Source organism: Macrobrachium rosenbergii, chromosome 50 (genome assembly GCF_040412425.1).
Source record: "Macrobrachium rosenbergii isolate ZJJX-2024 chromosome 50, ASM4041242v1, whole genome shotgun sequence".
In the NCBI taxonomy this organism is placed as follows: Eukaryota; Metazoa; Arthropoda; class Malacostraca; order Decapoda; family Palaemonidae; genus Macrobrachium; species Macrobrachium rosenbergii.
Window position 1 is genome coordinate 38,774,207 of NC_089790.1, and position 12,500 is coordinate 38,786,706.

The following is a 12,500-nucleotide window of genomic DNA, read 5'->3' on the forward strand; positions in this document are numbered from 1 at the left end:
GCTCAAGTACTGTGTTGTTGAGACTGAGTGTGGCAGGAGGAAAACTACTCACAGTGAGCATGTATGACAGAGGAGTAGAAAAATCAGAGACGAAGATATAGTTTTTTGAGATAATCATAATCTGTTACTTGCTAGGTGTCGAGGACATAAAAGGCGAAAATGCTAGTTGGCCCAAATGAAAAGATTGGTGACTGCAAAAGAAAGGGCGTTATTGGTAGGTATGGAGTCTTGGGAATAAATGGGAATGAAGAGAGTTCTATGGAAAGGTTTGGAAAGGGCTTAATCGTTGGAAACAATTTCCAAGACAGTACATTTATAAGTATACTTAAGAATAGGAAAGTGGTGAGAAAAAGTGTGAACAGTTGGAAGAGCAACTTGATGGATATGAGGATGAGAAGAGGAGCGGCTGTAAGAATATCTGATAATCATTTAGTTAAACAAAAGCGAAAATGAACTGAGAATGCTGTTGCAAACGAAGGTAAAATAATAGAGTGAAAAGAAAGAAGTGAGTATTGCATTTAAGGAGAATAGGCTAGGGTTCAAGACTAGGAGGTGAAATGAGTAGATAAGGAGCAAGTAAAACTTGATGTCAGGTGATGGGATTAGCTGATCAAGTTTTGGAATGTAGAGTTGGTAAGAGGGTAATGAATCTTATTTATATAGAACAAGCCCACAGGGCCACTGCCTTGAAATTCAAGCTTCCAGTGAGCATGGTGTTCATTTGAAAGAAGAAGCAGAAGTTAATAGGATATAGAGAAAGAAGGGATAAGTTATTAAAAAAGAAAAAAAATAAATCATCAAATTAAGTAAATATAGACAGATAAAAATGTTAGTAAATTATTAAAATTCAAGGAGCATCGTTTCAGAGTAATGATGCGCTGCACCTTCCCTTGAACTTTTGAAATTCCAGTTGCACAACATCCTCAGGAGGCTGTTCCACAGTCCAACGGTGTGAGGAATAAAGGACCTCTGGAATATCTACTGCATATTGGTGCTGATGTTCAGCAAATATGGTTGCTACCAGCAGGAAAAGGAGATCAGGGATCAATTGTAAATGTGAAAGATCTCTGATAAAATTTAACTTATGAAAAATTTACAAACAATAGACCATCCATCCATGGTCCAAGTTGTAACTGCTACCTAAACGAGATAAATCTCTGTCAGAAGCAGACTTCCACACCGGAGAACAATATTCTAGTAAAAAAAGGACAAATGACCTAAAACAAGATGCATTGATTTTATCACTGTTATAAATATATAAGGGCTCGCGTTAAATATATAAGGGCTCGCGTGAAATACCTAACTTTCATGCAGCATTTGCTGACACTTTCACTAAATATTTCTCAAAAGTTAGATGTGAGTCAAAAGTTACACCAAGAATAGTTAAAGCTTCAGACTCATTCAGCAGTCCCATCCGCCTGAGGTAGGGGAGAAGACAAGTATACAGCAGAAGAACAGTGCAGGTTTATTTAAGGAGGGAAGCGTGTGGCTCAAGTGTTTGATTTGAAAGTTATATGAGAAGTCTTAAAGTAAAGGAAAATTGTTGTATGTGGCATGCCTGAACCTCGAAAATCGTGATGACTGAATCAGCAAAGAGACAATGAGGAGTGCTGCACAGTAAGGAAGATGAATTGTTGAGAGCAATTAAAAGTTTTTATATTAGAAGCGACGTATGTGTTAGAATATGCAAATGGGAGAGTTGCTGTTTGGCGTAAAAGCAGGTTGTGAATGGATTGCAAAATGGTTGATGTTTACAGATAAACAATACTGATTGGGGATGGTGAAGACAAACTGCAAAAATTTGTGAATGAGTCGGGCATATTTGAATGTGAGGGTAAGTGGAAGCAAGGAAGGCGAAGCAATCAGTGCTAACGTAGATGGTGGAGGAATGGAAGTGAATGTTATTAGTGAGTAAATAATTCTAAAAATGCCTGAATGAGGAAAGAAGTGAGGCATAGAATCGATGAGCAAACGTAGCATTATAGGTGCCAAAAAATTAGGACAATTCTTGAGGCATCTATGGAACTTAAGCTTGGGACACACACAGGGATTCCTGAGCCAATTCTACGTCATGAATGTGAAGTATGGATGTTGAATGTGAAAGAAAGAGTAAAGTTTAGCTGTTGAAATGAATTTCTTTATTTGTGTATGTTGCACAAGAGGAATTAAAAGAATTAAAAATATGGAGATAGGAAGAAGCAGTAAAAATGTTTCAGTAAGTGAAATGATTAGCTCTTGCAGGATGAATGAAAGCCAATAGGTTGGCAAACTAAAGTATAATTCAAAAGCATTTACCGTACAGGGAAGAGGGGATAACCTAGAAAGGGTTGGATAGATGGCATAAATGAAATGTTGGAGGGAAGGAGTCTCATTGTTCTGGAATAGCTAGACTACTTGCAAGTTAGAAGTGAAGAGTGGAGTGCCTGTCTCTTGGGGGAAGGAGCCTATATGCGATGCTGATGAGGCCTCTGTATAGGTGTCTGAAGTGGATAATATGAACAAGGGGTCCAGTCAGAAATCGGAAGTTGAAATATAAATGAAGCAGTGAACGTTTTATTATGTTTCTTTGGTGTTACCCTCTATCAGAAGAAATGGATTAATGAAGTAATGGTGGATAAAAATATTTACACTTTATATACATCCACATACACAAACAGATGTATGTAAATCCAAATTGAGTAATCACATATACTCTTATTTCATACGACTGAAATTCGATCTTTTTTTTTCCCCTGAGTTGTTCAGTTTTGCAGTAAATTATCTCAAGAATTATAAGCAGGAATATATTATACCTGGTACTTTCGTAAAGGGCAGTGAAATTGCCATTTCACTGCACTCACATCTGGTCTTGACTGTCAAAAGATTTTATTAAGTAGAGGGAAAAACGTTCGCCTAAGTTAGTGCTACATATCGAAACATTACTACTCGTATATAAAGAATGACAATAGAATATCACAGCTAAATATTGACCTTTAAATATGACTCGCTAATTTCAAATGTGATTTATCAACTTTTCCAAAATCTCTAATCTCTCAAAATTTAATATTTAGATTCAACACGAAGGCTTCAGGTGCTTGTAATTACAGCCAATTAAGGCCATTGCCTTGCAAAAACCCAAGCTTTCCGGACATCTGTAGTAGACCTTCAGCTTCAAGGGAGCTTATGAAGAGACCCAAAAGTCGTCGTAGCAAGCAAGACACCGGTAACATTCCAGCAACTGAAATAGATGGGTTATCTCAAGCAGTTCTCATGTGCGCGTACTCCTCTCGAAACGTACCTCATGCATGTTGTACTCCTCAGGCAACTTCGACAACATATCGTTGGCTAATCGAGAGACCACAGCCTCACGGGTCTCGCCACCTCTCTGGCCTCCCTCCTTCGGTTGCATACTGAGGATTGTGTCCAAGATCCCTTTAGCAGTGTTGATTTGATATCTAATGGAGAGTGAGAGATAGAATGTTTTTCAGAGTGATGTCCAATGCTAGATATTCATAAAAAAACATGTAAAGTATTGCTGGATTGCTTAAAATACCGGTATCTTTTTCTGAATAATGATTACTAAAATATTCATTTGCAAGTTAGAAAAATGTATAAAAAAGATTAGGTTATTATTCTTTATGCACGTAGATACTGAATATAAGACTACAAAAGTAAGCCATCCAGATAATGAGAATGGGGTTAACCTGAACACCGGAAAGATCATATGAAAAGTAACAGCAAATTGTGAGTTGCAAATCGATGAGTTTTTAATGTACGTCTTCAATATACTTGATACCTCTTTCTTTACTGATTGTAAGAGCACTTGATCTGGAACTTTAAGCAATGACAGCCTGATGCGAACGTATAGGAATCAGTGTAATCGAGATCTTCTGCATACAATATTTGACTGAAGCACTGTATAATTCATCTAAAACCTGCATTTCATATATAGAAAGGTGATAAATGACTCCCGGTTTAGGATCCTGATTGTCAGCCACCTCACTAATTTGATGGGCCAATCATATAGTCATTTGGGTCAGCGGATGATTACAATCGCATCTAAAAAATGTGTTACTATTACAGATTTCAGAAACCCAAGTAACTTAATTTGTATATGGTGAACTCTGTAATCTATATTAATTAGATGGCAAAGATTTCATTTTTTTTATTTTCATCCTATCAAAACCTGTAATAAAATTCATATAATAAAACAATGACATGCCAAAAATATCTGCTAAAAGATCCGATTTATCATTGCGATCTGATTTCATTCGCTGTTGAAGTTTCCCAGATCAACGTCGCTGCCATATATATAGCAATAGGGCGTCCTTTTTGCAATCATATTTATTGTGTCATATTTGCCGTGAATATGAAGCTTTAGGCCGCCATGAGACAATTATAAATAAAGAACTGATTATAGAAGCGTCTGTCAACATCCCATCACTTTTTTATTTTTGAAGAAAACAAGCAATTGAAGGTTGTCCAGACAAATGAAACAAAAAATAAGGCTGGTATATATTACAGTAAAGTCAGTAAAGACATTACGTTCCCTTTTCTGTAGGTATGACTTGTTGTGCTCCTTTATATTTAGCTTCAATTTCTGGAATCACTAAACCAAACGTATTTGCCATCCATCTCTTCTACTTAATTTGTAGTTTAATTGCTCTTTAAAATGAAATTTAATTTTGTCCGAAGTTGAATGCAAACTCGAGAAAACAAAATCATGTGGCCGATTCCTGCCATAACAAAATTATTTTGAAATCAGATCAAAAGTTATGATGTATCCGATCTTCTGAATGTTAAACGTGAATCTCAGACTTTTTCGAGAAGACCAGGTGGCTGGAAGAAAAAGATGGAAAACATTCCTGATCTTTTATTACTTCTCTACACCGGCTAGAAAAGATGCCATTTCATTAGGTTAGAATTGGAGCCATCAGAACTTATCAATCTAAAGAGATCATAGGTCGTTCTGCTCACCAGATTTCAGTAGCACATTTTAAATTGTATTGAAGTGAACTAAAAAAAAAAAAAAAAAAAATTTAACTCACGTAATGTCAGCATTCGTATGAAGGCCAAAAACTTCAGGAGAATCGGTAGGTGGCAAAAGATTCACAAACTCCAGGTAGTCTGCCTGGCTCTTGCACATTGGGAGGCCATAACCCTGGAAAAATCTGCCGAATAAGATGAAATTTAATAGGGCTTCTCTATCAAGCCAAGATTTATCATCTCTGTGTTTTTCGTTATTTCTTCGTTATTCCAAAGAAGCGCCTGTTACCTACTGTTTATGGAAGGGTGCTCACATAATGTTAATTAGTTTGTGACCTATGTTAACTTCATTCTTATATTCGTACAACAGCACATTTTATGCTGTGTGCTCCGCACATTAAAAAAAAATCCTCTTCCAATAAACAAAAATAGGGATTTTGTCATCAATGAATTATTTGAAGGGACGTATTTTGTAGACATACCGAAAATCAGAAGCGAGAAGTCTTTCATTAAACCAAACATGCAGAAACGTTAGCAACAATCTCTTGTCAAAATCTTCCGTGACCCGTCCACCGTACTGGATTTCTCCCAGCATGTAGCACACAGTGACCCAAGACACACCCTGTGGGAAGGCATGGAAATATGAATAATACTTTACCCGTGCTGAGAGGTTGTACAGTTGTTCACTTAAGTGATATATATATATATATATATATATATATATATATATATATATATATATATATATATATATATATATATATATATATATATATATATATATATATATATATATATAAAAACACTGTGTGTACACATGGCAACCATATATTTTGGACACCTCCCCTTCTGCATTCCTGTTCACTGACAAAATATGGACAAATGTAGTGTGACACAGGTATATATAAAGCATTTGCATTGTGGCAGTACGACTTTCGTGGTAAGTAGCTGACCGTTGACCCATGATGGATGGAGACTATGTTATTCCCTTGTGCTCTGGACCTCGTTAGCTCCCGTCTGGGTCGAGTATGGTGGGCGTATTCGCTGGAACACCTTGCTTTAGAAGAGGCCTGTTGTTTGATTGATAATGGCAGATTCCAGGATCTTCCTTTTGTAACGGACAGGTACTGTTGAAAACCAACTCGGCCTCACTCCAATCTATGGTATGACCTTTCCTTAATACGTACGAAAATCCCCAAGCTCTCTGGAGCAAATCTTCCTGATATTTTGTGTTCTATTAATTTTTATGAGATGGATATACCTGTCTCCTCAACGTAAATGTCATTATAATTACTACATGGCATCTTATAAACTCCGGCGTCTGCTTCTTCTTTATTCAAGAGAATTCCCAAAGGATTTGGGATAATGAAAAATGAATGGATTTTTAGATTCAAGATGTTCAGTTGATTTCTTGATATTCTCGTCATAAGGAAGATTTATTTTGTCGTTGGAACCCATTTGTTTGTTGTTTGTGGAACCTCTGTAGAATACTTTGTTTGCTTTGTTAATAGTCTCCTCGATAATGTATGGTGGGTAGAGCAGTTTCGTTAGATGTTGACGGATCATAACGAATTCTTTTTCTAGATACCCATGAGAACATATCCTTTGACCCCTGAGAAATAGATTGCAGCCAACCATGATCTTTATGGAGAATCGTGGAAAGTAGAATCCCTATAGACTGTGAAGACATATCTATTCTGCTCTCTTACGACTAATACATCAAGGAAAGGCAATTTTCGGTCCTTTTCCCGTTCTGTTTTAAATATTGTGGTCGGAGTTAGTGACTTTAGTCTATGAAAAGCTTCACTGAAATCTTCCCAGCTATTTGTCACAGAATATAAAACTATTTTCTACATACTTATGTCAGGTCATATTAAAGGTGTGATAGACGACAAAATTTGTTTCAAAGTATTCTAGGTAAAGGTTCACTGGAAGGGGGGACGGGGGGCTGCTCATGCTACTGTAAAACTTTTACTTATAAAAATTACCATTAAAAGTGAAAACATTGTTAGTTACTCGAGGGTTAACTAGTTTTAGTGTTTTGTCAATGTCAAGAGGAAAATGTTCTTCAAATGGTTGTAACTTCCTCTTTAGAAAAGACAACTCCTTGGCGATGGAAGGTTTAATAACCAATAATTCAATGTCAAGACCAAGCATGTTGATGTTATTCAAGGGGGTGTTTAAACTATTAATTTTATTTTTTTTTATAAATTTCGTTTTGTACGGGAAGTATGAGAAGGTTCTTAAGAAGGTTGATAAGAGGTCCAAAGGCATTCAGATAGATTATACACGAAAGAACCACTGCTGGATGCTGGGAGAACAGGCAGATCCATCTAGCGAAGATTGATAGAACTCAAAAGATCAGTACGATATGCTGCAGAGAGTTCAGGGGATTTTCGTGCATATTGGGGATTAAGGCCACACCATAAATTAAATTGGGCCAGGGCTAGTTAAAAAAAAAAAAAGCTGTCCGTGCATAAAGAAGATGCTGGAATCTGCCATCATCAGTCAAACCAAAAATAAGAACCTGTCAGAACACCGGAAATCTGATGTCATCGACGAGTTAATAATCCTCGGGCCTCTTCTCAAGCAGGTGGTCCAAAGAATACGCCCACCCGACTCGACACCAACAGGAGATAGCAAGCCACTAAACACAACGGAATAGCCTATTTTCCGTCCATCCCAGGTCAACAGTCATCTGCATACTGCCAACGTGGTCCTCTTACACATGCGTATGCCTTCTTTACGCTCTTGTCACATTTTTCCATATTTTACAAGTGAACAAGGACACAGAAGAAGTGTCCGAAATATATGGTTGCAACGTGCAAATAGGGTATTAATAGGTCTTTTTATCTTCATAGTATATTGTAAGTAGGTTAAGGTTTCCTTCCCACTTTTTGTCTCCTAATATCGTGTGTTTGGGAAAGATCGTTTTCTACCTTTTACTATTTGCTTTCGCTTTGCCTTAGCGTGATAGTTAGGTAGGCGACTTAGGTTGTGTGTGGCATTTTGTTGTTAATGTATGTATTGGTTTTTCTCCAACATTATTCAGTTTTCAGAGGGGTTTGTAATTATAAGGTGAACATATTTTGTGTTAAAATGTTAACTTTTGTCAAGTGTCTTATGTATCCTCTCTGAGATTTTCTATCTTAAAGTGTTGGTTGTCCGCGGTTCTACTCATTGGAGTTTTTTCATAGTGGTATTGATCTGTAATATCAGATCAAAAGAACCTGATCAGCTCCACACCACCTTCGATTTCATAAGAATATACAGATATAGATATATAGATATATAATTTTGACATATACAGTATGTGTATATATATATATATATATATTTATATATATATATATATATATATATATATATATATATATATATATATATATATATATATATATACATACATACATACATATACATATAGTCGTGGAGTGTTCCAAGTATCTGGTTATTACACTACCATTCACAGAATTCAAAAATTTATCCTACTTCAGCCAGATACCTGAACCCTCATAACAATAAAATTACGACTGATTACCTCAAAGGTAACAGTGATCGCTTAAAAAACTTACTAATCATGAGAGAAATCAGACTACGTTTATCTAAACTAGTGTGAGGTATCAATAATTAAACAAGAAATGTACTAAAGTAATAGGGCATCACTCCATCAAACAACTTTAACTATCTCCCCAGATTAGAGTCACATCAGCAAAACTACAGAAGCAAAACATGTTTATCAAAATGCCTTGTGCACACAGTTAATCTTATCACTGGTGGTTAGTAGATGAAACACTATGGTAAAAACACTGAACACAAACATTTATTTTTTAAATTCAAAATTTATAATCAGAATTGACAATCTCACTTTTAAAGAAAAAATTATTACTTAAAAACAACACAATATCGAATTAGTTCTTGATTAAATCACAAATGTTAATTTATGAAGAAAGTTAATTAATTAAGCAAAATTTTAACTATTAAGAAATGCTTAAGATTTGAAAAGAAAATCTATGTAAATTGAAATTAAATCAAGTACGCAATGTTAAACAATTAGAAATACTCAAGATGCTAAGTAAGTAAATGTTAAATCACTTCTATATAAAATGTATAAAACTAAGAGATTTATATATATAAAAATATGGCAAAATGTTAAATTCACAAAGAACCAAACAAGTGATTCAAAAAGAATAAAAAAATTCAATCGACATTAAGAACATACTATTACACAAGACATAAAATGAAAATGGAGTATAAATTAACTAAAGCAAAAATCCCTCAATATATTGACCTCATTATACCATGGTAGTAATAAGTAAGTCACTTTAACTTACATAAGATTACCCCAATTGTAGCTGCTTGAAATTCACCAAACACACTTTATTGATAGGCGCCATTATCAATGAAACACTAATTACCATGGTTATCAGATCTCAAAAACTAAGATTAATATCGATGACCACACAATATCTTACGTTAATAACTTCTCTCTTTTGAAAGAGAGAGAGAGAGAGAGAGAGAGAGAGAGAGAGAGAGAGAGAGAGAGAGAGACCACACAAATGGACTCTGAAATCAGAATGAGCAAATTTTTTAGGATTCCAGTTAGAAGCAACACAATTAGATGACGTCATTATTAAGGCATTTTGGGAGCGAAATTCATAGAACATTCTAAAATATTTTGGGAATAAGACACGGCTGATGCCACCTTCAAAAGCATTATACAATTGATTAAGACATGTGCTTTTACTTCCAGTAATTCGTTCGTATTTCTCAAAAAGGCATACATGACTCGAACAGCAAATCGTACTGGACGAGATATGAACGCTACCAATACAGCACGCACATGGCTAATTATGATTGGCATGTTAAAAAAAAAAAGACGAAGAACGTGAGTCTTCTCTTATCCTGACTACGGCAAAATCTTAAGCTACTGGGCGAATATCTGTCAATGCACTTGTCACTTGTGATGACAACTCGAACGTCTGGTCTGACCTGAAAATCTCTCTCCGGCTACTACGCTATTATTAAGATAGATATTATTAATTATAATTTACGCTGTTAAGTTATCTAAATCATTAATGTTTGTGAGATCTGACAATTCAAAGACATTCTTACATAACTATCACTAATATACCGAATATACTACACAATATCTCTTTTATAAGGAAAAAATTTTACAACAACTATAAAGCATATCATAATATTCGAGAAAAATCATATTTTCTACATTTTACAAGAGAATATCCTGAGATTCCTTTCCCGAGAAGATTGGTTATTCTGGGTTTAAATCCAACGATTCACAACAGGATAAATAATCTGCTATGACATTATTTTTTTTATCTGAATTGCTTTTCACCTTTACATTATACGGTTGCAGGCACAAAGACTACCTGGTCAATCTCTGACTTTGATTCTTCATTTTCTGAATAAATATGAGGGGGTTGTGGTCTGATAACACTAAAATTTCTTCATTCTTGAGCCTGCTCACGTACACTTCAAACTTTTTCAGTGCTGTGATTAATGCTAATGTTTCTTTTTGTATTGTTGAATACACTTTCTGCTTTATCAATTTTGAAGACATGAAACAAACTGGATGTAGAATATTATGTAGAATATTACTGTCATCATCTTGAAGTATAACAGCTCCAGTTCCACAGTCGTATGCATCAACTTGTATCACACGCTTCTTATTGAAGTCTAGAGCTGGAAGTACTGGTTTTGAAGTTAAAATGGCTTTAACCTTCTCAAATAATTCCTGGCATTCTGAAGTCCAAACAAATTTTGTCTTAGGACTGGTTAAATCAGTTAAGGAAGCTACTACAGCTGAAAAATTCTGACAGAATCAGCAATAAAATCCACCCATGCCCGAAAATCTTTGTGGCGGTTTCCTGGTAGTAGGGGGTATGCTTACGGATACCTTCTACATTAGCGTAAACAGGAGCGAGAAGGCCTTTTCCTTTTGATTGTTAATCCTGCTTCCCGTAGTTTCTTGAACTCTTTTCTAAAAATCTTCAGATGCTCTTCCCATGTTAGAATAAATCACTATGTGGTCAAGGTATACTGTACACCTACTCCTTCTATGGATCCTAGCAGTTGATCCATCACTCGTTGGAATGTTGCAGGTGCATTCATCAGACCCAACAGCAAAGCAGTATATTGATACAGTCCAAAAGGAGTAATGAAAGCTGACAGCACTTTAGCATTCTCATCTAAAGGAATTTGATAATACCCTTTCAACAAGTCTATCTTGGAAACAAGCTTGGCTTGCCCTGTATTATCAAGTATCTGACCTATAAGAGGCAAGGGATAATTGCCAGCCACACTGATGGAATTTAGCCTCCTATAAATTATAATCAATACACATCCTTATTGAGCCATCTGGTTTCTTCACTAACACACATGGAGAACTGTAGTGATTTGAACTGGGTTCTACTAATCCATGCTGCAACAAATACTCAACTTCTTTCTTTAAAACATCCCAATGAAAAGGCGAATATTTGATATGCTCTCTGTTTAAAAGGTTTTCCATCTTCTGATCTTTATCTCATGCTTTGTCAGATTGGTGCACCATCAGATTGGTACACCTAGGCACATTTGTAAAAATTTCAGAGAAACTTTGAATCACTTCACTTAATTCACTTCACTACTTTGCTCAACACTTAGATGTTTTACTATGGCCTCCAAATTTTCCAATATTGAAGAATTGTCCACCTTGCTTTCAGCTCCCAATTCGTAGACATCCTCTTCCTCTGTGGATGAAGTTGTCAGTGTTACTGACACTGTTTCAGTTTTAGTCTCTGAGAAGTAAGGTTTCAAAAGATTCACGTGTATCTTCCTCTGTCGTTTCATCTTCCTGGTGTTTCAATCACATAAGTTCGATCACTTCTCTATTATCTTGTAAGGACCTTGAAATGTATTGGCAAGGGGAAATCTTTTCACTGGCAAGAACACTAGAACTTGCTGTCCTACACTAAAACTTCTTAAGTTAGTCTTAGCATCATATCTTCTTTTCAGTTTCTCTTGACTTATTTTCAGATTTTCTAAAGAGAATTTTCTAATTTCTCTTAACCTTTTCCTCAAGTTCTTCACATATTCTCCTTGGATTTCCTTTTGACTTTCTTCCCAATTCTCTATAAGAATCTTCAACGGACGTCACTTCTCAACTAAAAATCATCTCATTAGGTGAACATCCCATGCTTTCTTGATAAGCATTCCTAACTTCAAACAACATTAAGGGTAAACCATCATCCCATTCTCTTCCTGTCTCATAACATTATTTTGTTAACCTACTTTTCAGTGTCTGATGGAACCTTTCCAAGGTTCCTTGAGTCTCCGGATGATAAGCAGTTGATTACTGTTGTTTCATCCCTAACAAATTCATCACATTTTGGAACAATTTAGAAGTAAAGTTCGTTCCTCGGTCACTTTGCACAATTTCTGGTATTCAAAACTTCGAGAAAAAACCCCACCAACTTCGCAGCAATCATCTTGGCACTTATACATCTCACCGGAATTGCATTTGGATACCTTGTCAC

The 12,500-nt window shown here is 35.7% G+C and overlaps 1 protein-coding gene across 1 annotated transcript in view; it reads right to left on the reverse strand.

Annotated features, from left to right (window-relative positions):
• The window catches only part of LOC136832859 (dynein axonemal heavy chain 5-like), a 401,416-nt gene that overhangs the window by 51,823 nt on the left and 337,093 nt on the right, over window positions 1-12,500 (reverse strand). The window contains 3 exon segments of the mRNA XM_067094521.1: window positions 3,278-3,434; window positions 5,028-5,150; window positions 5,448-5,587. Coding sequence (XP_066950622.1) covers window positions 3,278-3,434; window positions 5,028-5,150; window positions 5,448-5,587 — 420 coding nt within the window.